The sequence below is a fragment of the Mytilus trossulus genome, chromosome 4 (assembly GCF_036588685.1).
Source record: "Mytilus trossulus isolate FHL-02 chromosome 4, PNRI_Mtr1.1.1.hap1, whole genome shotgun sequence".
Classification (NCBI taxonomy): domain Eukaryota; kingdom Metazoa; phylum Mollusca; class Bivalvia; order Mytilida; family Mytilidae; genus Mytilus; species Mytilus trossulus.
The window spans coordinates 15487762-15515190 of NC_086376.1; the positions used below are offsets into that span (position 1 = coordinate 15487762).

The following is a 27429-nucleotide window of genomic DNA, read 5'->3' on the forward strand; positions in this document are numbered from 1 at the left end:
CAGAGCAATAGCCAGTGCTTTAATAACTATTGGTAAGACTTAATTGCAACAGGGCAATAGCCAGTGCTTTAATAACTATGGGTAAGACCTTATTGAAAAAGGGCTAGCCAGTGCTTTAATAACTATTGGTAAGACTTAATTGCAACAGGGCAATAGCCAGTGCTTTAATAACTATGGGTAAGACCTTATTGAAACAGGGCAATAGCCAGTGCTTTAATAACTATTGGTAAGACTTAATTGCAACAGGGCAATCGCCAGTGCTTTAATAACTATGGGTAAGACCTTATTGAAAAAGGGCAATAGCCAGTGCTTTAATAACTATGGGTAAGACTTTATTGAAACAGGGCAATAGCCAGTGCTTTAATAACTATGGGTAAGACTTTATTGAAACAGAGCAAATAGCCAGTGCTTAAATAACTATGAGTAAGGCTTTATTGAAACAGGGCAATAGTCAGTGCTTAAATAACTATGGGTAAGACTTTATTGAAATATGTCAATAGCCAGTGCTTTAATAACTATGGGTAAGACTTTATTGAAATAGGTCAATAGCCAGTGCTTTAATAACTATGGGTAAGACTTTATTGAAACAGGGCAATAGTCAGTGCTTAAATAACTATGGGTAAGACTTTATTGAAACAGGGCAATAGCCAGTGCTTTAATAACTATGGGTAAGACTTTATTGAAATAGGCCAATAGCCAGTGCTTTAATAACTATGGGTAAGACTTTATTGAAATAGGCCAATAGCCAGTGCTTTAATAACTATGGGTAAGACTTATTGAAAAAGGGCAATAGTCAGTACTTAAATAACTATGGGTAAGACTTTATTGAAAAAGGGATATAATGTGTTTTAATTAACAAGAGGTCTTGGAGATTCAAAATACTACAGCTACTTCTTTAATGTTGATTTAAGTAAGGATTGTTTCAGGATAATAGTTCATTTTTTTATTTATTTTTTTATTTCTGTATCCTTTTCCAAGAATAAGCATTATTTCTAGTCATACGGGATTTTCAATGATAAAATGTGTGTTTAATTCTGCCTTTTCTGTATTGATTTCTACCTTACAAAATATATAATAACTCTTCACAGCTGACTTAATTTACCCCTATTTCTTTTTCTGTACAGGTCACCACAGAAAACAGAGTTTGGAACATACGAAAGGAGAGAAAACCAAATATAAAAAGCCATTTAGTTCCTCACATACAGACCCTGTATAGTACATATCATTGTTTATCGATTCTAATTCCATGTATTGTTTATGTCTCCACTCCATTCATTGTCATGTATCATAATGTATTTAGATAAGTATGTAGTATAGAAGAGTTCAGTCCTAATATTTTTGTTAAGAAAAAAACGATTGAACTATTTGGTCATGGAAAGTTTTAATTAATGGTGCTAATTTGCATATCATATTTTAAATATTTACGCTGTATTAAAGGCTGTATAGATAAAATATCAGCATTCACATTAGAATGGTCTCAATATATCAGTTGGCTTTTTTATATAGTTGACCTGTCTCAGGGAGAATAAACCTTTGGCATAAAGACTATGTCTATAGATCTACCTACAATAGTGCAGTAGATTGTTTATTGAGATATTTCAAATTGCTTTAAGAATAACAAAGTTATATTTTTTTTAAATTAAACATTTCTACCAGAGTTCAATCTGATTCTAAAATTTTGTGTCCATGCTTTGATCAGTAAAATCTGACAATTTTGCTTTCTTATTTCTATCTTACAGACCTATCAAGGTTTTCTGGTTTTGTTGTAATGATACACACCTTCAAAAATTTGAAGGCTGAAATTTCATTGGCTGATAGAATAATTTTCAGAATGAAAAGTAGAAAAGAGTGTTTTCCAATTATTGTTATCAAAGCAAGGACACAAGATCTCTATTTTTATCAGATGGACTAGAGATTCATATTTTAAAAAATCCAATATTTATCACCACTATAAACCATGCTACCAGGTTATTTAATTATTTATTCAAACAAAACTTCAATCTTTTATAAAATGATAATATGAACAATAGAAAGAAAAGTGTCAGTATTTTTTTGTATGAAATATTTATTTTTGTAACAGTTTTAGGCTTTTTCAAATCAATGGCATGGTCAAAATAACTAATTAAGACATTTTCATTATTTGAAGAAAAAAATTGACATTTTAGTTGCAAATAAAATTCGACATTAGCTGAAAATAAAATGCTTACATTTTAGTTAAAAACAAGACAGTGTAGATAATAAGTTCAGATGGCATACATACCAAAATGGCCCCACTGGCAGATTTGTACTTATATTTATACATGAACTCCTGTTGTGCTTACAATATCTGTGATATAAGAATATCTTGCTTGGCCGAGATAATTTGTAAATATATTTGTATATATATACTTTCTGTATGTGTTTATTAATACTTGTATCCTCTTTTTGTGTATTGTTTTTTTTGCATTTGTATGATTTCCAACAAAAAATTTCAACAATGTGTATGCTCCGCATATTTGTTTATGGTGAATGAACAATTGACAAAAAAGGATGTTATCTTTAACCTATTAGATTGAAAATCATGAAAATAGATTTTGAGGTAGAAACTATCTTTTTGATTTAATTTGAATATGAGAAAGTTTGTAAAGACCATTTACATCTATTTCATATATACATGTTTTGATATGTTGATTTTAATATGACGAAGATCAACTGAAAATGCAATTAAAAAAATACAAAAAGAGCTTTCCTACAATTTGAAATTTATTACATTTAAGATCATTCAATTAATAATTAAATAATAGTTTCCATAATTTGGAGCAGTTTACTTTCTCTGGTATAAGGAGATAAGAATCATAGTTAAACCATATCTCGTACAAAATCAAAAATAAAGAAATAGCAGTGAAATTTATTAGCAGCAATACATCAATCAAATATTTAATTGGTATAGTTAATATGAATATTATAGCATATATATAATTTGTATAATTAGGATCGTATAATGTGACGTACTGAACTTTAATTTATTGATTTATTTTCTTTGTGTTAACATGTTGAACCTTGTTATGTTAAACTGGGTTTCGATTGTTGAATGGTCATTAAGAAACAAGGCTAAAGCACAATGATATAAACTTGCCAACAATACTTTAGAATGTACTGTACTAACTCAATAGTACAAATTAATCCGTGTTACCCTGCCAGAGTTATTGTTGTATGAAATGAATAGACCTATATACAGATCCAAGTTGAACAAAATAAGATTCTGTCTGTCAGAACAAACAATGTTGTTTATTGTTATAATTTAATGTTATTTTTGTATATATATGTAATATTAAGTATCCATTGTCTTTCAAATAATAATCACATTGTCAAATGAGGCAGTATGATAAGGCCTCTCTTTGACATTTCTGCACTAAAGTGTCCAGATTATGTTATCCAATTCATTTATCAATTAACAAAATGTGTAAAGGCTTCAAGAATTTTAATATTTTTGTAAATTCAGGTGCAAAGTATAGCTCTAATCATACTTGTTCCTTTTATCATGGTTGCAGTCAATATTGTAGCGGCTACATAATGCTACGAAGGTTTTGACTTTTGAACGTGTATTTAGCCTAGCTGGTACATAGATATTGATAGCACCTATGTAGCCGCTACGACATGGAACACGACCCATACAAACATTTTTATTCACATTTAGTTTGCTTAATAATACTAACGAACTACTGTCTTTGTATGACTCAGGTTTGATGACTGACTTCCCAAACTTTAATATTAAAATCAGAGGATTGTCTTAATTTTGCCTTCATAACAATTTTGTAATGAATTTTCATCCCAGGTCAATATTAGGTCAATGTCATTGAATCTGAATTTTCAATTTTAGCATATAAATATAAGTCAAAAAAGGGTTATTGCTTCCAGTAGTAATTTAGATAAATAAAAAATAGAAGTTTTGTACAATTTGTATTTAGATAGTTGATGTGTAAGAGTAATCATACTTTTACACAAACATCTTGTGATGAATAGATTGTCCAAACATTACAAATTATGTGATCATCCATTACCTTTGGAACTATAATTTAAAGTGGGTCTCATTGGGGTCTAAGCGTGACGCGGGATTGCCAATTTTTTGTAAGCGTGACACGTGAAAATCAAATTATTGTCTCTGTAAAACAGGAATTGAGGTCTAGCGGGATCCGGGAAATGACAAGAAAATGAGAATTGCTTACGTACATAGTGTAAGCGGGATACGGGAATCTGACAAAACAGTAAGCGGGATCCGGGATCAGAACCCCCCAATGAGACCCTCTTTAAATAAAGGAAAGAAATCTCATAAATTTTGCATCCAAGACCAACTTTGTGTTTGTATCTATAATCATAATAAAGGAAAGAGTTATAACCAGCCAAACCACCATAATCTTGCCTATAATTTCTTGGGTTAACAACTTAATTGTATATTCTAGTTTCTAATTATATTGAAATTAATCTTTTTTAAATTAAACAACACTGGGAAAAAAATCAGTTGAGTTGAATACAAGGAATTATTGGTGGAATTCTGGTTATAGACATAAAAATGAAAAGATAATACATAAAAACCCATTAAATCCTTTTTATGTAATTCAGTACATGAACTGATGGCCGTGTCTGCCATATTTGACAAGAATTAACCAATTGTTTCACTTTTTAATGATAATTTTAAAGCAAGAAATCAAAATGTACATAACCTGTTAGTATTTAAGTGTAGTTGAATAAGATGTTGTCAGTTGCAGACAGTTAACGAAGTCAACAATATTTAATTTAATAAAATCACAGAATCTATGAAGTGTTGTTGTTTTCATACATGTATACATATATTGGCATTTTTAGTTAACAAAGTTTGTTTCTCATCACATTGTTTTTGTTGTGATTTTTGTCAAATTGATAATCAGCAGTTCAAATATTTTTTAGGAACACTTAATGAAAATGAATATATTTAAGGTATAAAAATAAACCGGCAGCAACATAAATTATATGGAGAAACACAAATTAAACAAAATATCCACTATTATTAAAGTTAAAGACATTGTTAGCAACTTCGGCTGTTGTCTGCTTTTTGGTCAGGTTGTTATCTCTTTGACATACTCCCCATTTCCATTCTCAACTTTATTTAAATTTGATCACAATAACGACTCTGTGATCTTTCTGTTCATCTTTTTGATTTGAATAATCAGCCATTGACTTGGCAATACGTTATTGTTTACATTTATTCATTCCCAAGAATGGCTATATTTCTGTAATGTTAAATGCTAGCATTTGATAAATCAGAACTGCTAGCTAGTCCCATAAGTCAGCAATTTGTCCATCATATTTTGATTGAAAAGATCTGATGTTAACTATGTTTTGATAAATAATAATGTATATAATTGTATAAAAATGTGAATTTAATACATGTACTATTTTTTTTTTGGAAGAAAAAAAACTGTAATTATGTGAACAATGAATAAACATGTGATAAAAGTATTAGATGCTATTTGTTTTGATTTTTGGGGTAAAGATTGCATTTTATGCAATCAAAACCCTATGTTGCTTGATATCTAATTTTGAAGGCTGTACGGTGACCTATAGTTGTTAATGTCTGTGTCATTTTGGTCTCTTGTGGACAGTTGTCTCATTGGCAATCATACCACATCTTCTTTTAAATATTTTCACTTTCTTTTTGATACACAAAATATAGTTCATTGATCATAACATTCTATACATCCTATCCAAGGACCATTCCAGAAATTTATCAATGTAATATATGCTCAGATATTCAAGTCACAAAACAATTTTACACCTGTCAAGAAAATCACATTACTTATGGAAGGTGCAGGAATCTAATAACTGTTCTAAAAATATAAATGGTTTCATTGTTAAAGTCATCTTTAAAAATTGAAGTTATCTCCCATTGTTTAATAAGATTCAACCAATGCTTTATTGTCACTGAAATCTTTAATTTTACTTCCAAATGATAAATTATCACAATCTTTACCTTTCTGTGCTAACAAGCACTTGGATTTGGAAAAGTGAGGTATACTTTGAACAACAGATTTAATCCATGACAACCATGATGATTTCAAATGTCCAATCGTCAACTTCAATTTATTTACAATAACTCTCTGCACCATTGACAGGTGCTCTATCTTTACTCATTAGCAACATCTTTTGTAGATGTCATAGATCTTTTTATAATAGAATTGTCATCTGATCTCAAAGTTTTGAGTAGTATGGATTTGAAATAGTCCATTTTGATTTCATGTGATTCCCATTGTTTTTTTTATTTCCTTGTCTTTGAGTTTATCAATCAATTTATGAGATACGAACATCCATTTACTACTGTTGACTACATTTCTCTGGATTCAATTTACTAATTTTTTGGATAAGCCTTGTCTAAAACCATTCATTGCTAGAATTCTTTATTTCAATGCCCAAGTAACCAACAAATTTACTCTTTACTCTTTTTCTCAGCTGTGACTACCAGTACATATATAGTGAGACCAGGTTGACAAAAATAAAAATGAAATCCAGGAAATACAAAAAATATAAATTAAGATTTACCTTTTTAAGATTTTGATTGATGAAAATCTTGGATAGGGTTTGATTTAGGGAAATATTTATTTTAATGGTCTGCAGGAAAAACACCAAAAAAGGTTCCTTAAAATTTCAAATTTGCAACAAACAATGCAAACAAACAAAAATGGATTTCTGTTTGTTATGGTTGAAGATTATAAAATACTCTCAAAATACTGTACACAAAATAGTGATCGAAAAAAAATCTAGAATCAAGATGAGAACATGAAGATTCCAAATTTAGTATACACATGCTGCTAAGTACTTGGTTTGTTTCTTTGGAAGTTAGTGTTCGTGATATTGGTGTGATCTGTTGGTATACTGACCAATATATTTACAATATCCATTGTTCCTTTCACAGAGCATAAAAAAAGCAATATTGGTTTTAGTGTTTAAGAAGGTGAGAATGTCAAAGAGTTAATAGAAAACATGAGAAGAACAAAAAATTGACAGCACCACAAAATAAACAAACGCAACAGTCCACAGAAAACTAATGATAGAGAAACACAAACTTTACCAAATATAGATATATAACCACAGAATGAATGAAATGGTCACTGGCAGAAAATCTAAGTCCATTTATATTAAGTAAAATATGAATAAACAGGATTGTTTTTTTGTACAAAATTTACTTCTGGATACTCTTACTATCTTATGGTCATAAACAATCTAGTGTCCAAGTTTAATAGACATTCAGGATAGTTTAAGAAAACAATTAAAATTTAAAAAAAACTTCAGCCACAGAGTGAATATTGTTGTATGATGATGACGCTAATCCTGATGACAGAATGTACGATCTATATGTCTCTCTTTTGCGACTAAAAATTCCAGGCTCGACAATGTTGAATCAATGTTGAAATCAGGACACATCAGTACGATAGTATGATATAATTGTTATTTCAGTATGAAAGTATGATATGATTGTTATTAAGGCCTCATAGGGAGTATAGGATGATATCTTCTTATCAGATCATGAATAAAATAAATTTGATTTTTTTTTCTGGATTTCTCTTCATCAGGAATGATCAAAGCAAAATATTTGAAAAACAGGGATTGATAAGAATTGAAACAGCTGATGAGCTATATAACTGCAAAAGGACATAAATAAATCCAAAACCCTCTATAAACCGAAGAAGCTTACAACCTTTTGAAGCGCATCTATCAGAAAACTGTAAAAACAAATTACTGAAATATTGGGATGAAAATGATTTTTTTTATAAGATAATTATTCCTTTCGTTGAAATATAATGTATAGAGCAAAGAATTTGTAAAGGATAAGGGAGCTACCATTTGATTTTTATGGGGGGGGGCTAGGATGAAATTTGAAAAAAATAGGCAGGACAGGAGTTTTGAGTAAAAAAAAAAGGCAGGATGAGACACTTGCAAAAAAAAAAAGTCAGGATGACAATTTATGTAAAAAAAGTCAGGATAAACTAAAAAAAAAAAAAGCAGGACCCGATAGAGTGAAAAATAAAAAGGCAGGACAGAGATTACAACTAAAAAAAAATGCAGGACAAAATTTTTCATCCTAGCCCCCCCATAAAAATCAAATGGTAGCTCCCTAATATACAAATCCTTTACAGAAATGAATTATGAGCAAAAATTTCATTTGTTATAAATTCGTGTCAGGGATTGATTATATTCTTTTAGCAAATTCTTCAAAAACGCGGGAAACAAAAATGGCGTCCAAAAGAGTTATGTACAGACCTGCACCACAAGAAAACGTTGGTCAACGTAGAAACAGGCATGTGATCTTTAAGAGCCGATTTTGTAATTTATTATGTTCTTCATAAAGAACAATTCTCTCATTTATTGATAGCGAGAAAAGATATAGTCGTTCAAAAATCCTCAGTTGAACACAAATAACTGTAAACAAAGGGGAGATAATAACTTTAAATTGTACCATTTTAATGGAACATATGCTAATTTCTACGATTAACGTCTTTTCTACATCTACATAATACTTCTTGAATTAAGATGTTGAAGGTAACAAGAAGCATAATAAGATAAAAAATAAATCATATTTACAATAATTTCAAAAACTTTTTATTTTTTAAACTTTATTCAAATTTGATGATCCTACTTAAATTCTTGACATCATAAGCTCTATAAACGTCAAAGACCTAATTAAACTGATAATGACAAGAGTAAAGTCAACCTTTGACATGAACAACTATGGGTTAAACTCAAAGTTGGAGATACAGATCATTTTGCATAATACTTTCTTATTTTCAAATTATCTGCTAAATTTTGTGTCAGCAAATTTTAAAGACTTATAATTCCAGTACCAAAGTACATAGCTACTGGGACATACCTTCAAATAGATCGTAGCTAAGCTCTGGATAACTTGAAAAAGATTCCAGGTTCATGGACAAAATTTACTGTAGTTGCACCCCAAAAACTACTCACGAGTACAGACAAGGTGTAAATGAAATTAAACAAACGCCTAAATTGCTTTTGATACTATTCAATCAGTTTAATACAGGCTTTGACTCGCCTATAGTTGTGTAAATACCTATTGTCTGTTCATTGTCCATGTCCATCAAGGACAATCAACACAATACAATTGTTATTACCTGCAGAGACGGAACATCTCATAGTTGTAATTTTGAAATGCTGTGTGATCAATAAGTTAAACCCCTGATTTAAAGTACAACTTATCAGTGTTAAGTTTTGCTCAATAGTGAATTCGATTTTTATTGATAAAATAACATACATGTATTTATCTTACATAGGAAACCATTATCACAAGGACGTCTGTTATCTGGAGATGCTGCTAAAACAAAGCCTGCACATCTTGTCAGTGGAGTTGAAGGTAATTGTGGATTGCTCGGATATATTTAGTTTAGCTTAATAGGACTCTGCTAGATTCTGCATACATAAGAGATGCTTTAACCAAATCTCAGTAGAAAGCCTTCAAAAGTGTTAGGAAGAAAACATTTACAAAGAAATGATTAAATGTAATAGTAATCACAAATGGATATGCATTTTTTATGATAACATCTGATAAGAAGGATCATGGCATCTGTGATGGTTTAAATTTTTGTGAGAATCAATACTTTAACAAAAATACTCATGCACATGTATTTCATAAACAAGACATTTACATGTAAACCATACCTGCCAACTTTCACGATTTAGGCGTGTACCACACGATTTTGACCCTTTGTCACGATTGCACGATCGTGTTCCTGAAAAACCCTCTAAAACACGATTTGGTGAAAATCTACACGAAAAATATTGTTGTTCCCGATTTTGAACTGTGTCCAATGGAGGAAAATCGTGTTCAGCCAATCAAATTGTGTGTTTCTCATGATCAAATTAATTGGCCAATCAAAAACGTTTTCTCTCAAGATTGTTTTAACATGCTAGATATTGAACTTGTGTTGTATTCCTCTGTTTGTTGGTCAGAATTGTAAAAACGTGAACATGGCAAATGATTTTTTAACTGCAAGGAGGTTCTTACACAGAATAAGAATAAAATCATGGCTGATTAACAAACTTCAATGATGCAGTACTACCATGAATATAATAAATAGTAGTTTATTCACTAATTTATTGACATTACATGTACACTTGCTGTAACATAATTTCATTTATGTATTCAATCATTTAAAGTATAATATACTATTCATTATTTTTCACATGGAACCCCCCCACCCCCACCCACATCAACATGAGGAATCCCTTAAATGAGGGAATACCCTTAGTCAAGGGGTCACTCTTGTAATTTTTTTTTTGAAAAATGTAGATTTATTAACTTTAAAATGGGAAATTCTGACATTATATTTGGAACAGTTTTTCTAAATGAAAAGTCCTATTATTTTGAATAATAAAGAAGATATAAGGCCAAGAACATATCAAAATTCTTGGACATGTATTGACCATATAATACCAGATAGATCATAAGATATATAGTTCTTTGGGAAAAGTGTCTTCAATTAATATGAATGTGTGCTCATTTGTACTTAAAAAGTGGTTTTAAATGTCCTACCATTGAGGGGGGATCCCTGTGTGTTGTTCCCAACCTGACAAAGGTCCTTCTTTGTGTATAATTTTAAATTGGAAAAGTCAACAACTATTTAGTATCCATACACATGAAAATAATTCCTGGTCTTACAGCTACATGTTCATATTTTCTGCTGATATAATAGCTAGAATCATGCAAATAAACTTTAAAAAAAGGGATGTAAGCTCGTCTAACAAATCATGCAAATATGACACTTTTTCTAGACTACAAAACAGCACGCGCAAAATAGTAGTCGCAAAGAATTTTTAAACTTTTGAAATTGTTGTCGCAAGCTAAAACCCCCATGGGCGTTTTCAAAAGTTGGCAGGTATGGTAAACAGTAAATGGTTTATATTTCAGAAAAAAATTCCATCATTAAGAAACCACAGAGTCCATACACAAGCTTTGTATCAGAGAAGAATAGTACAGCAGTGAATCCAAGAAAGTAAGAAATCTTGTTTGATAAGGGTCAGACAGACAAAATATTCTTATATAACTTAGTCATGCAGAAAATTATCTTCTAAGATAACTTAATCACACGTATAAAAAAATCTTGTTAGAATCTTACATTCAGATATTAAACTTAGTCAGATAAAATTATCTTGTTTGATGACTTCGTTTTCTCTTGTTATATAACTTAGTAACATAGATGAAAATTGTGTGTTTGCTATGAATAAAACAGTACTAGAGTCTAGATAATATTGATGTTAATGGTTATTTAATTCAGGTTAGCACCAGGACTTATAGAAAAACATTCACCACACAGAAAAGAAAAAGCTGATTCCCTCGATTTATCTGACAGTGATGAGGATTTACCTGATCATTACAAGGTACTAATATACTTTACATCATTGTCAATTGTTTGTAGTAAAGTAAAATAAAAGTTTTTTTCGTTCTGGAGACATATACACATGATATATGCTCTACTCACAAAATGCAGTTCACAGTAATAGAACCTTACACAACATTCCATGATTGTAAAAAGCTGTGATAGTTGACAAAGAACACTTGAAAGATTGAACTGCCAAGTCTTAGACCCAAACCACAAACAAAACGGACAATAATTTGATTTACACAATAAATTACATTAAGTTTAAGTAAAGCAGATATATCTCATATTTTTTTTGGATAAATTTAACATTATCTGTTTAGTCAAAAGACACAAGAGTTCACAAACAACTACCATCAGAAGTTTTATTGGTTGATGCCTCACGACAGACCAAAGATCCCAACCAATCAGAGGTAGACATTATGGTGGGCTTTGAAAGGTCTCCTGTCAGGGTGGTGTGTCATTCTTTAGATAAAGTCAACTCTGACCTCAGGTAAGGAATGGTTTCAATGTACTGTTTATGCCCCACCTACGATAGTAGAGGGGCATTATGTTTTCTGGTCTGTGCCTCCTTTCGTCCGTCCGTCTGTGTGTCTGTTCGTCCCGCTTCAGGTTAAAGTTTTTGGTCGAGGTAGTTTTTGATGAAGTTGAAGTCCAATCAATTTGAAACTTAGTACACATGTTCCCCATGATATAATCTTTCTAATTTTAATGCCAAACTATAGTTTTGACCCCAATTACATGGTCCACTGAACATAGAAAATGATAGTGCGAAGTTCAGGTTAAAGTTTTAGGTCAAGGTAGTTTTTGATGAAGTTAAAGTTACATCAACTTGAAACTTAGTACACATGTTCCCTATGACATGATTTTTCTAATTTTAATTCCAAATTAAAGTTCTGACCCCAATTTTCACGGTCCCTTGAACACAGAAAATGATAGTGCGAGTGGGGCATCCCTGTACTATGGACACATTCTTGTTATTTTATCACATGATTTCCTTATTATGTTGAAATCCAAATAAACAACCAAGGCTTCCAAAACGGTCATATATTCCGGTCATTTGTATAATGTCCGTTAAAAGTCCGGCTGGGCAAAGCATGAAACGGTCATATACTTTTTAGTTTTCAAGACTTTTTCGGTCATTTTAATATAATTCACGATCTTTTTGACCCAAACTTTTGCTTTTTAAAAGCCCCACATTTCCGGTCATAAAAGTGACATGATGATTAATTACTATCAAAACAACCCCTACTTCAATACTTTCTAATTTGAATCAAGGCTAATTAGCTACCTGTTCAGGTGACAGGTAAACTATAATTTTCAGTACCTGACATCGTATTTAAATTAATCGGTCTATTCACAATTTTTTTCGTACATTTCAGCGGTTTGTATCGAATTGATTTAGTCCAAAAGATTAAGTTATAATAAATATATTTATAACCATGATTTGATGAAACATTTATAAAGGTTTTAAATGAAAAATCGTCAGAACTACGTTGCATATACAAGTACATGTGTGCGCATGTGCACATGCAGGAAATTTAGGGAAATTTAATTATGCATCCTGCGTTTCTTCAAAAATGCTAAAATCATCATTGATACCTGTATCTAACGTTCATTTCAAGTATTTTGTTGAAGAAATAACGTGGAAAGAGCTTCTTCACTCAGTCGTGCTTTGTAAACCTATCTGATTTTGGTCCATGTTTTACCATTGACAAGTCAACATCCGGTTTGGGAAAATGTGACTTTAAAAACTAAATAAAGTTTTTGAAAATGTCATTTTGCACAAATAAAGAGCCTAAGGCAGATATGAGCACGCTGATGTGTACACTTTGAATGATGAACTGCCAATTTTAACAGTTTACTTCATAACATCCAATTCATATGAAAGTAAAGTTTAATATCGTTTTTTTTTCATCTAGACTAATGTCAATCATTGGGATGGCCATCTGATTACCATAATTGCCTTTTTGTGACGTAGTCTTAGATATTAAAATCGGGATCATAAATAAAATGTCCGGCTGGCTCAACAAAATTTTGGAAGCCTTGTAAACAACTAATATGCAGATTTAGTAATGATCATGTACCAGAAAATGTATTATTAACAACAAGACATTAATCAAAGATTGAAGTAAAAGTTGGTTGTCCTTTAATACATACTGTGGATTCATTATCATTTGTTGGATACAAATATTCGTGTGTTTCGTGGGTTCAGGTGAACCACAAATTCAAATGTTCAACGAATATCATATTATCAATAGGAATTGTATAGAGATTCATGACAAAACCACAAAATCAAATATTCACAAATATGCAAGTTTTCAGCAATCCACAAAATTGATACCCACGAAAATAAATGAATCCACAGTATGAAAAAACCTATGTTATAGTTTGACTCAGAATGAATATTAATGGCTGCTGTATTAAGTGAAATAATGTTTTATTTCAGATCATCTAGAAATAATGTATTATTTTAGATATCTAAAAATAATGTATTTAAGATCATCAAAAAATAATGTGTTATTTCAGATCATCTAAAAGTAAATCAGTTAAAGTAGACAGTATGAACACCATTAAGATAACAAAAGAACTCCCTCAGATCAATGTGGATAAGTGTAAGTATGAATAAGCTTTAGCTGTTTCTATGGTCGGCATGGTCAATAATTTGTTAAATTTTGTGATTAGGTCAGTAAAGTGATGGTAATTTATTGATATTTGGTATGTTGTTGTATTAGATTTGGTATATCTATTTTTGGGAGATTATTGATTATCACAAATGTCAAGAAATAAGTTTGTCATTAGGTCAGTTTAAAGGAACCACTTATTGAAAATCATTGATTTTTGGCATATAGATATATATAAGCTTTGTATTTAAATTTAGGGAGATTATTAATTATCACAAATGTCCAGAAATAAGTTAAATATTGTTAGAACATTTCAGATGAGCAACTTTGAACGTTTATAGAATATTTATCCAGTTTCTACAAAGAAATCAGTGAAAAATCAAGTGATTTTGTAGTACACTTGCAAAGGCACCATTGTTTCCCTCTAGTTTACTGTTAGTTCAGAAATTTATGGCTCATTTTTATGACCCATTTATGGGCATTAGGTTTTCTGGTCTGTGAGTCTGTTCGTTTGTCTGTTTGTCCATCCGTCCAGCATCAGGTTTAAGTTTTAGGTCGAGGTATTTTTTTATGAAGTTGAAGTCCAATCAACTGGAAACTTAGGAAAGATGTACCCTATGATATGATAGTTTTAATTTTAAATCAAAACGAGAGTTTTTATTCCATTTTCATGGTCTACTGAACATAGAAAATGATATTGCTGATGGGGCATCTCGTGTACATTCTTGTTGTTACTAAATTTGATGCTATCACATTATTTATTTGGCTTATTTTTCTTTTTCAGTTTAAGATGTTAATTATGGTCACACATAGGGGGCACTAAGTTTTACCCTTGTCCATCTGTACGTACATCTGTACATACGTCCATAAGTTTGTTTCCATTCTCTAACTTAAGTGTGCCTCAACAAAATGTTATGAAACTTCTACACCAAGCTTATTACCACAAAACACAAATCTAGTTTAAATTTTAGTTTACAGTTCTGGAGAAAAGCCACTTTACAAACACAAACTTGCTGAGTTTTTCATTTCTGTTCTCTAACTTTAGTTTGCCAGTTACCAAATGCTATATAACTCATACACAATGCTTATTACCATGAAATACAAATCAAGGTTGAAATTTGGGGCCGTCACTTTAATCATTCTAGAGTTATGCCCCTTCACAAATGAAAAAAATGCTGAATTTTTCTTTCCATTTGCTCATTTTAGTTGGCCTTGTTCAAATGCTTTGAAACTTGTACATAATGCTTATTATCACTACATATTGATCAAATTTGATTTTTTTGTGTATTCACTAAATTTTCTGAATTTATGGCCCTTTGCAAATGGAAAAATTGCTGAATTTATTGTTTCTGTTCTCTAAATTTAGTTAGCATCAACCAAATTTTATGAAACTTATACACGATACTTTTTACCACAAAACTTAGATCAAGTACAAATTTGGGGAAGGTCGTTTTTACTGTTCTTCAGTTATGTCCCTTTATAACTTTTTATGTTATGCAAGCAGGTTATCATCTGTGTCCCATTGAAACATTCTTGATTTATCTCTTTTCTGGTTCAGTAAGTCCTGGTGAACCTAGCTGATTGGTAGATAATTTTAATCTCCTAACACTTCTGTTTCAGTAAGCCCTGGTGAACCATGCTGGTCGGTAGATAATTTTAATCTCCTAACACTTCTGTTTAAGTAAGCCCTGGTGAACCATGCTGATCGGTAGATAATTTTAATCTCCTAACATTTCTGTTTCAGTAAGCCCTGGTGAACCATGCCGATCGGTAGATAATTTTAATCTCCTAACATTTCTGTTTCAGTAAGCCCTGGTGAGCCATGCCGATCGGTAGATAATTTTAATCTCCTAACACAGATAGAAAAAGATATGCGAATCAACAGATTACCTCAGCCAAACTTTGATGATTCACAAGATTCTGACATGTCTGAAAAACCTGTAGTAGACGACAATCATTCCGTTCATAGTGAAAGTGATGCATGTTCTGTTCAAGATTTAGTCACATCTAAAACAAAGGGCAATATCAGAAAGAAAAGGTAAACACCTCAATATAAAACAAAAGGCAATATCAGAAAGAAAAGGTAAAAACCTCAATTTAAAACAAAGGGCAATATCAGAAAGAAAAGGTTAAAACCTCAATATAAAACAGGGCAATATCAGAAAGAAAAGGTAAAAACCTCAATTTAAAACAGGGCAATATCAGAAATTAAACGTAAAAACCTCAATATAAAAGAAAGGGCAATACCAGAAAGAAAAGGTAAAAACCTCAATAAAAAACAAAGGGCAATATCAGAAAGAAAAGGTAAAAACCTCAATATAAAACAAAGAGGAATACCAGAAAGAAAAGGTAAAAACCTCAGTATAAAACAAAGGGCAATATCAGAAAGAAAAGGTAAAAACCTCAATATAAAACAAAGGGCAATATCAGAAAAAAAAAGGTAAAAACCTCGAAATAAAACAAAGGGCAATATCAGAAAGAAAAGGTAAAAACCTCAGTATAAAACTAAGGGCAATATCAGAAAGAAAAAACTCAGTATAAAACAAAGAGCAATATCAGAAAGAAAAGGTAAAAACCTCAATATAAAACAAAGAGCAATACCAGAAAGAAAAGGTAAAAACCTTAATATAAAACAAAGGGCAATATCAGAAAGAAAAGGGAAAAACCTTAATATAAAACTAAGGGCAATATCAGAAAGAAAAGGTAAAAACCTTAATATAAAACAAAGGGCAATATCAGAAAGAAAAGGTAAAAACCTCAATATAAAACATAGAGCAATATCAGAAAGAAAAGATAAAAACCTCAGTATAAAACTAAGAGCAATATCAGAAAGAAAAGGTAAACACCTCAAAATAAAACTAAGAGCAATATCAGAAAGAAAACGTAAACACCTCAGAGACCACAGTTACCCTTTTATGTGTCAAAGATTGAGTTGCATCTGAAATAATGGGAAATATCAGAAAGATCATGGTTCAGTGACTGGATGAATAAGCAATGTTGCTGTCCTTCAGATTGTCATTTTCTTAAAATGTCATTTTCTGAATTTTATGCTGATAGCCTAGAAATATCTCTGACTTTTTCTCCTTCAAAATTTGTGACTTTGTTTTCCCTTTACTGAAATTGTATTGCCACTGTTACTCTTTGAGCCAAAAGATGAAGAGCAACCATCAATCAATCTATTACTCTTTAAGTGAGGTCTACATTCAAGTCACACTTTTAACATTTACTTCCTATTTTATAATAATTTGAATTAAGAGTGTGTATATGTTTCTACAAGTTGTGCATTCTTGAAGCTCTAAATTTTATTATTTCTTATTTTCAACAGCGCACCAGCGAAGAAAAAGTCTCCATTACCAATTAAAACACCACAGACAGCAAAGAAAAAATCTAGTAAGATCTCATAGCTCCAGTTATTTCTACTCAGTAACTTTTAAAATTGATTTTAGAGTAAAGTCCAAGGACCTTGATTTTTTTTCACACAATTTTGGTCATCCTGGGGATGACTTGAAAGTTTTAGTCTTTTTTCAAACTGCTGAAATTATTCACACTAGATTGATGCCATTTGAATCGAAGGTTACAAATTGTTTAGATTGAAGGAAATTGCAAAGAAAACATTGACCTGTGTAAATCATAGTGACCACACTAAATAACCTGAGATAGAGTGATCAAAAGATTAAAGACCATCAAAGGTGCTAATTATTATTTCTAATATGTACAAAAACTATGAGGATATAAAATGAACACTTTTATCATACTAGCATATCAATACTGGAAATCTGACTTTCATCGATCAAAATATTTTTGTATGAGAATTAAGAAATCAAAAGTTGTACAGTTTAGGTTATTAAAGATCAAATTGATATAATCCTGCATGTAGTTTAGTTCATAGTGTGTTTGTCATGTGGCTACTAATTATAGTATTCTCAGATATGGCAATATTTAATATATTCTCTAGATCATATCAGTAGTCAAACCTTCATGGGAATCTTTCCATGTCTTTATTTGGACAACGGTTGTTTTATTTTGTTGGACACTTAAAATCATCCATGAAAACAACGAAAATTGGTTCCCCACGAATAAAAGTACTTTCACAGTAAACTGTAAGACATGTACTGTATTTTCAGTCAATTGCCTTGAGTGTGTATTTAAAGATAATATATTTTCTTAGCTTGCTTGCTAGGTTAACTGTGAAGTCATTATTAGGTTAGGTAAACTACCCTCCTTTAGGAGTAGACTAATCTGACAGATAACCAATCTATCTGTATGTGGGACTAGGCTACTATGAAAGAAGGTTTGTATACCTTACCTAATAATGACTTTACAGTTCAGCTAGCAAGCAAGCTATCAAAGATATTATCTTTACCTACACACTCAATGCAATAGGCTATAATAATTTCTTTTATAGGTCGAGTAGTTGCATCAAGGTATTTACAAGCTGCAGATGCTAAAGTTAAAACCTCACTATCAGTATTACATCCAAAGGTAAATAAAACTGATAAAGTATTTATTTTATGAAGTCTGAATATAAATCTCTGAAATAACTGAGGAGCCTCTGATTTCTCAGACTACCAATGTTGAGAATTGTCTATATTCCCTGAACATGCTGAAGTGATAAGGATAAGTTTTTTCTAATTTATTTGTTCTTCTATATGAAATTTTGTGAAACCTATCCTTTCTCAGTTTTTGGCAATAACAAATACGTTACATTTCTGAAGTTACATTTTTTAGGCCTGAAATAATACTATACATATTTAATGTTATCAGCCAACAAGGCCAGACAGGAGCATCTCAAAGGCCAGTAGAAGTATGGATTTTGCTCCAAAATCTGCAAGGAAAATATCACGCAAAACCAAAGATACATCTATAGATTTTTCCCCAAGAACAGTCCAAAAACCAAAGCTATCCAGTCGTGATTCAGGAACCAGTCAGAGTAAAGGCAAAGTAACAGAGATGGGGACCAGTATGAATAATAATGGAGTATCTCCACAGACACCAGACAACTCCCACATGACAACTGGAGGACAGACATCAACGCCTACACATGATGGGTCAGACTTCCCTAATGAGATTGATGCTTCAGCAATACATCCAGAAATATCCGTTTTATCTACTGGTATGTAACATATTTAATTGAATCTTTAATGACAAAGAAATTAGTAATTCATTTTTGAGTGGTTTAGAAACTCATTATAGAATCAGACTTAAAATTATATATGCCAGGCATGAGTTTCATCAACTATTAAAAAACTCATCAGTGATGCTCACATCAAAAATGTTTAAAAGGCCAAATTTATAACTGAAATGTTTAATAACAGGACTTAGGAGTGAGGACACAATAGCAATGTTTGTTAAACAAAATGTTGATATAATTATGTCAGTATGTTTAAACTACATTGTTTCTGTTGCTTTGGAGATTTGTATTTATTTCAATTTATTAAACAAATATTTATTCTGTAATATTGAAATTATCTCAGAAGTTCAACCAATTCTTACAATTTTCAGTTGAGGACTTGCTAACAACTGAGTTGTGTACCTGATAAGACTAGGTTCACATGTATACTTTAATATTTAAACACAAATACATTCTGCAAAATATTGATACAAGAAAATACATGTATATATTGGAACTTTAAGATTTTTACAAGATCAAAAGCATTAGTTGGTTATATATTTTTCCTTAAGGTTTAAGGAAATCAGTATGGCGTAAGATATTTATTTTTTGCATGATTGTTGTGATTATATTTGTTCGTGTTTGATCATCTACATTTACCAAAGCATGCTTTTTACCATATTGTAATGAAATGATTTGAAAGACAAAGATATTCTGTTTCAATAAAATTAATTAAATATATGAAAACAAAATTACAATTAAAAAAACATACTGTTATGAATGATTTTGTAAATAAACTATATTTGTTTTATCCCAGGCTGAAACAGCTTGAACCATTTGTATAAAGCCTTACATTTCTAATGTGTGTCTGTTATATGTCAATTATTGACTGCTTGAAAAAAAAAAAATGTTGTTTTATTATGAGAAATACTCGCTATATAATAATATTTGGTATGGGATCATTGCAAGGCCAACATATCCATATGGCAGGGTTCACCTGAACTCATGAATAAAAGAGCAGGGTTAAGTTTTCAGGGTCAAGTCCATATCTCGGATACAATAACCAATAGAACTATATTTAGTGTACGGAAATGATTGCATGGTGTACTTGTCTGTTAGGCAGATTTCATCTGACCTTGACCTCAACCATTGGTCAGTATTAAGTTTTCATGCTTTAGTCAGTTTCTGAAATACTTTAACCAATAGACCAACAATATTTGCGTGTGATAATTTACATAACAAATTTTGAATGAATTCATTTCAAATATGGTACATCAAAATATCAATTCCCTCTGTACATATTAGTAGCTATTTATATGTGGTTTTTTTTCTAATTCAAATAGTTTTTAGTGAGCTTAGAATTTTAATATTATTAGATAAAAATCTGAATTAATAATTAAGTTAGAAATATAATACAGTTAACTCTCGTTGTCTCGAACTCGGTTGACTCGAAATTTCGGATGAGTCGAAGTTTTCACATGGTCCCGAACTTTATTCCATACAAAAATATGTAATTCGACTCCTGATGAGTCGAAAATTGGATGAGTCGAACTAAATTTACGGTCCCAAGGTTAACAAAAGCATTCAAAATTCATTTTTTATCTCGAATTAATACACATATGTCAAAACATGATCTCCGGGATTTAAATAGATTCAAGAGTTAATCTGACAATACACGTGTAATTAAATTTCCGGTCACTGACCACTGTATTGATTTGTGACATGCAATTCCATGAGTGTTTACTTTAGATTATCTTTTATAAAATTTTTATAAATATTTAGTGATACATTGTTAATGTTCATGAAAAAGTATTTAAAATGTTTATAAAACAATTAATTTGTGATTAACACTAATGAGCTTGGGTGTGTAAAAAGTGAGGATTATGGCTTCCGTTGATGATCACCTAAAAACTACTCAAACGGTGTCTTTAATTTTGTTATATTTTCTTTTGAAAGAAAGAGTGAGATAAAACAAAATGAATAGAAATCAAAATTTTCTTAAATCTCTTGTATCCAAGAATAAACAATTTTGTCAGCTGTAACCGACCTGAATAAAGAAACTATCGATTGGAAATCACTCTCTTGGAACATGTGGAAAAGCCATAGGATTTTTTTTTTAATTGAAACAATTGAATAAGTAAAAATAATGTCATTATAATAACAAAAGACTGTGACATACAAATACATCGATCTGATACTAGAATATCGATCCCCTTGCCATATTCACCCGGATTTATTTTTAGCTTTACTAAGCTAAGCAAGAGTTGTGTCCCTTAGGTAGCACTCCACAGTAAGGTGTGTAGTTTCGCATTTTGGCCCCTGTGGATTTTTCAAATATGAGAGCTAGTGTGCAATAAAATTCATTTTTGGATAGCTGAGTATTAAAATAGCCTTTGTATTGGGTTTATATGAATATCAAGGTTATGTAATGTATGTAATATAGGCTGTTTTCTGTATGACAGTCCGTATTTGCATGTCCATACCATACATTGGTCCGGCAATTATTGTAATGTTTATTTCCAACTTTTTATCGCACGAAGTTTGTGATTGGATTTTACGAAAAAATGAGGCGAAAGACACCCATTTTTCATTTGATCATTAGGAAGATTTAAGAAAACAGTTTCTAAAAAGGTATCACTCAAAGGCCTTGAAATTCTAGTTTGATCCAAATTTCGGGGGGATATATGACATGTTCACCCCCCTTTTTGCAATATTTTATGGTAAATAAATGCAGAATGTTGCCATGGATACACATAAAAGGAATTAATTTTCACCCTTTTAACTTTTGAAAATTAAAGCTATGGAAGATACTGATTACATACATATGCACATGTACAACACAAACAGTTAGGTTAATGTATTAGAAATCCAGGAATAGGAGATGATAAAACATTTTGGGGCTCATTTTTAATTTTATTTTCTAACTGTGGAGTGCTACCTTAGATTGTTGAAGTTCCAGTGTTCGTTTGAGTCGAACTACATTCATCTCGAAATATTTCTCTGGTCCAGCTGACTTCGACATAATGAGAGTCGACTGTATATGTAAAGAAGCTTTTATCATAAACAGATTTCAAATTAGAGTTAACATGTAATAAAAAGTCATGAATGATTATACAATGTGATTTTAGTTGTTAATGAATGCCATTAAATGAAGAACAATATCATTGGAAGTTTATTGTCAACTATTAGTATTTTGCATGTGTAAAAACATGTCAAAATGAAATCCTAAATATTTAATCTATATTTCACAGGGGAAGGCTCCAGAATCAATCATTCTGTATTGTCTAATGTATCTACACATCTGCCACCTAAGAAAAAGGCAAGTATTATTTATAGCCTTATATGCTTATCATGTACTTGTGGGGAAAAAATTAAAAGCTGCTTGCCTTGTTTTAAAGTTACAAATAGTAAGATAATAACTTTTAAACCATATAGTTCCAAGAATGAAAACTGAGTATTATACGACTCTTAAATTGTGTAATCCATATTTATGACTATATATCAATATGAATGAAGACTAAATTAGGAAGGCAATTGTGTATGTTTATAAATAATTATATATTCTCTCTTCCCCAGAAACAAGCCAAACTAACACAACATCAGTTAGACATGTTGTATGCTAGATATATTCAATCATTGTACTTGTCTACCAAAGCAAAAAAAGTACGGGAAGAACAAGAAAAACAAGCTATGGTGAGTTTTATAGATAGCATATGGCTGGACAGGAAAAACAAGCTATGTCAAGTCTTCTGTGAATAAAAGAGATGTTGAGTATATGTCAATGAGAGCACCCCTACATTCAACATAACAACAATTACAGGGTAACATATAATCTTTAACAAGAGACCAGTGTATATACAATTTGTCAGTGTATCATCCTTTATAAAGTGGTTGATAAATTTTTAAAAGAGACAATCACTGATGTGCCATCAATACCAAATTCTCCGATTAGAAATAAGAATTGAGATAGTAATAGTCACATCATTTGAAACTTAGTGCACATGTTTCTTATTATGTGAACTTTAAATAAAATACAGTGGATTCATTAATACTCGTTGGATACCAAATTTCGTGGGTTTCGCGTGTACAAGGTGAACCATGAATTTAGATGTTTGAGGAATTATAAATTTCCTATATGCTTTGTATTGAGAGATTGACAAAAGCTTTTTATAATCCCTGAAAAAATGATGCTCAAAGAATAAATGAATCCACAGTTTGCCAAATTGATAGACACAAATACATTTCATGCTTTTTTAGTATTAGAAATTATTAATGTATTGTATTTCTAGGCTCAGATCTTAGGTATATATACAGAGGTAGAAAAACTGCAGAAGAAGAATCATGAAATGGATAAAGAATTAATGAGATTAAAACATCTAAATGAAGTTGATGTGCAGATTGATTTGCAGGTTGGTTAACTGGTGTTCAGTATTTAAAATTTATTTCACAATGACCTTTATATAATATATAAACCCTTTTGTTATAGCTTATCAAATTGGTATTGAATTCATTGCAATTATTTGTATTGGGAAACAGTTTTGTCATTATATAAGATTTTACACTTATTTTTTTCATGAGATGTCTATATCTTCCCAAGTTGACCTTGAAAAACTTGTCTTCTGCTTCTATAAAAACTAGTTTTTGTTAATCAAAAATTGTACCATGTGTTTGAGGGGGGGAACAATTATAAACACAAACAAAAATTGTACAATGCGTTTTAGGGGGAACAATTATAAATACAAACAAAAATCCTTCAAAAATAGGTTTTCATATAAATTGTACACAAATTGTTTGATATCAGAAATACATAAATATTGTGTTGATATACTTTTGTTATTTATTAAATATGTTAATTCAGTCTTCACTTTATAAAAATGAATAAAAAAAAACATTCATTGGTTATTAAATGTTAGTTTTTAAAGAAACAACAAAATTCGAACTTTACTGCTTATAAGGTTTTGATGAAACAATTTATATGATTAGAAATTGTCCTACAAATAAGATAACTAGTGCATTTAAAGAAATTTCCATGTTTTTTTTACTTATTCTTTTGTAGAGACAGTCATTAGGTCCTATTGTATCCAGTCTGCCACAGCTAACAAAGGAGTATGATACCTTAGCACATGCCCTGGATACCACACGACATCAGATACCAACAAAAGGGGTGTATATCCCTGACGATGAAGACCAGTACCAAAGTATGTTGAAGTATATCTTATTCCTATTAGTTGAGCAGCTTTTTGACAAATTATTTAGGCATTGGAAGTTAAACAAACAACAACCAATAATCTTTTGCAGTACAATAGAAGCCTGCTATATCTCTATTTTGTAATTTTTTCAGTCAACAAATGTACTGTTAATTTTGATCTTTGAGAATTAGCAATTTAACAAAACAGAAAACAACACATGTTATTTAAAAGAGTTCAGCAATTCTAAATTTTCATAAGAGTTCTAACTATTTTTTTGACAAAGAAATACTGTGGACTCATCATCATTATTTGTCGGATACCAATTTCTGTAGGTTTCATGTGTTCAGGTGAACCACAAATTCAAAGGTTCAACTAATTATATGTTTTTATAGACATTGAATGCAGAGATTATCAAAACCACGATTCAAATGTTCTCGAAAACGCAAGTTTTCCTCAATCCACAAAAATTGATACCCATGAAATATATGAATCCACAGTGGTGAAGAACTTTCAGAAAAAAAGTTTCAATTCTGGTATGAAAATATTGTGTTGATGTATTGACCATATTTCGTGACTATTTTTAGGAGATTTAGAACATTCTTTACTGGAGAGTGAACAGTTGTTAGGAGAGTTGTCTGTGATGATACGTAAAGATCTACCGAGTGTCAGTGCTATGGCTCACGCTTTGTCAACAATGGAGAAAGCTACAGAAAGCCAGGTGGAAGAACTAGTCAGGTAAGATAAAGATGCATGCAAATAGTATTCTGTAATGTAAATTATTATGTACAAAGCACCTACATTATTTGTGGATGTATTTAACTTCACTTTGTATGCTCATTCCAGAAGATTGGACCCTTAATAATATGATGATGGAAAATGATAAAATCTTATGAATATAAAAATAATGACAAGGAATGATTGCCAATTATCTAAAAACCAGCAATTTGCAAAAAATACTTAACGAAGATACCAGGCTTATAATTAGGGCCCTGCCTTAAGGCAGGTCGCCCTATAGTGATCAGTCTGTCCGTCCGTCCGTCCATAACACTTTCGTGTCCGTTCTATATCTTGATTTCATACTTTATACTTTACATGTATATTAACCACCACCAGAGGGTGTTTCATGATGTATGTACAACTTCCTAGGTCAAAGGTCAAGGTCAAAAACTTTGGTTTCAGTTGATAACCCTGTGTTCTTTGGTGAAGATCGTGTCCGCTCCATATCTAGATAACCATTATGATTTTATACTTAATACTTAACATGATTGTTAACCAACACCAGAGGGTGTGTCATGATGTATGTACAACTTCCTAGGTCAAAGGTCAAGGTCAAAAACTTTGGTTTCAGTTGACAACCCCGTGTCCTGTGGTGAAGATCGTGTCCGCTCCATATCTAGATAACCATTATGATTTCAAAGTTTATACTTGACATCCATTTTAACCACCACCAGAGGGCGTGCCATGATGTATGTACAACTTCCTAGGTCAAAGGTTAACGTCAAAAAAATTTTGGTTTCAGTTGACAACCCCGTGTACTGTTGTAAAGATTGTGTCCACTCTATATCTTGAGAACTGTTATGATTTCAAATATTATACTTGACATCCATTTTAACCAACACCAGAGGGTGTGTCATGATGTATGTACCACTTCCTAGGTCAAAGGTCTGTCTGTCTGTTGGTCTGTCCATCGCTAACAAATTTGATCCACACTATATTTTGAGAGGACAGCTGTTATTATTTCATACTTTATACCTGACAAACATTTTCAACTTAACATATATATTAACCAACACCAGAGAATGTGTCATAATGTATGCATCCTAGGTCAAAGGTCAGTCCGTCAGTCTGTCTATCTGTTCGTTGTTCATGACAAAATGTGTCCGCTCTACCTCTCGAGAACCGTTAATATTTCATACTTTATACTTGGTGGGTCATAATATATTAAAGGCATAATATGTGACAAACATCAATTGGGCAGCACCTTTAAACATATTGTTCAAACATCAATCCATATATCCAGAAGTCACCTTAGAGTAGTCAACAATGAGTTCACATCATGCAGTCATATCACTATTAAATTATGAAAGTAAGTTGAGAATATTTATCAGTTTTAACTTAAAATCTTAGATTAATATCACATGTGAGACTGTGTAATAACTTCAAATAATGCTTCATATCAGATTATCCATACAACTTATTTACCCCACGTTATTGACAGCGGGGCCCACAGAGATGGCTCCCATCTCAATGATATCTAGTTATGCTAAATGCAAAAGACCTCATCAGTGAAGCTCAAATAAAAAATATGAAGAGAATAGTGGACCCAACAGTAATGTTTATAAAGAACTAATGTTTAGAAGAAAGAGATGATAAACCAAACATTTGACCATAATGGAGCTAGGAAGTAAAAAAAATCAAATGTTATGTTTATTGTTTCAGGTGTAATGAGATGATTGCAGCTACACAAAGTTTAACAATACAGGAAACATCAATGAAGATTCAGGCAATACAGTCGAAAGAGATTGGTGCTTCATGATATCCTAATGGAAGAATATAAACTTAGCAATGACAATTCTGTTAATGCAATCTTAAATGATTTACTGAACTTCTCTAATAGACAGTAGGCTGCCAGAACTGAGAAAGTAGACATGGACACTGATTTTAGACAAGTGACAAAGAAATCTAGATTTTAAACTATTTATTAATGAAGAGTCTGTGATATTATGAACAATCATATAAATAATAGAATTAGATAACCTATTATAAATGCATTGTGTTTTTTTGTGATGCATTGCATGCAGAGTATCATAAAACATGAAGGACTTGATTGAACACCAAAGAGTTATTAGTTTGAATTACAGATATAATAAGAAAGTATGATGTATTGTCACATTATGTCCACTAACACAAATTGCTGGGTACATGCAGCACTTAGGCAAAAAACATATGTTGCAAAATAATGGTTTCATTGGTAATTATACCACATACATCAGGCAAAAGGTGTCAGAAAAAAACCTAGAGGCTCTAAAGAGCCTGTGTCGTCCACCTTGGTCTATTTGCATATCATAAACAATTAAAGATTACCAAATTTACAAAAATTCTCA

At 31.2% G+C, this 27429-nt stretch overlaps 2 protein-coding genes across 4 annotated transcripts in view; both read left to right on the top strand.

Moving 5' to 3' along the window:
• Positions 1-5476, top strand: part of LOC134714751 (attractin-like protein 1) — a 48027-nt gene extending 42551 nt beyond the window's left edge. For both annotated transcript variants that reach the window (XM_063576268.1, XM_063576269.1), the window contains exon 28: positions 1125-5476. In XM_063576268.1, the coding sequence (XP_063432338.1) occupies positions 1125-1216 (92 nt within the window). In that variant the 3' untranslated portion in view covers positions 1217-5476. The remainder of the gene's footprint in view (positions 1-1124) is intronic.
• Positions 5477-8196: 2720 nt separating this feature from the next.
• On the top strand, positions 8197-27092 carry LOC134714752 (uncharacterized). Of its 2 annotated transcripts, XM_063576270.1 has the most exons (17): positions 8197-8308; positions 9300-9379; positions 10934-11018; positions 11301-11403; positions 11726-11895; positions 13932-14017; positions 15833-16064; positions 17352-17416; positions 18432-18508; positions 18791-19139; positions 19709-19729; positions 22388-22455; positions 22713-22829; positions 23426-23545; positions 24193-24334; positions 24910-25060; positions 26765-27092. In XM_063576270.1, exons 1-17 carry the CDS (start codon positions 8244-8246, stop codon positions 26859-26861), a joined length of 2028 nt encoding a protein of 675 aa, XP_063432340.1. In that variant the 5' UTR covers positions 8197-8243; the 3' UTR covers positions 26862-27092. The 2 variants fall into 2 exon arrangements, with proteins under 2 accessions (XP_063432340.1, XP_063432342.1); XM_063576272.1 differs by lacking the exon at positions 19709-19729.
• Positions 27093-27429: the final 337 nt, after the last annotated feature.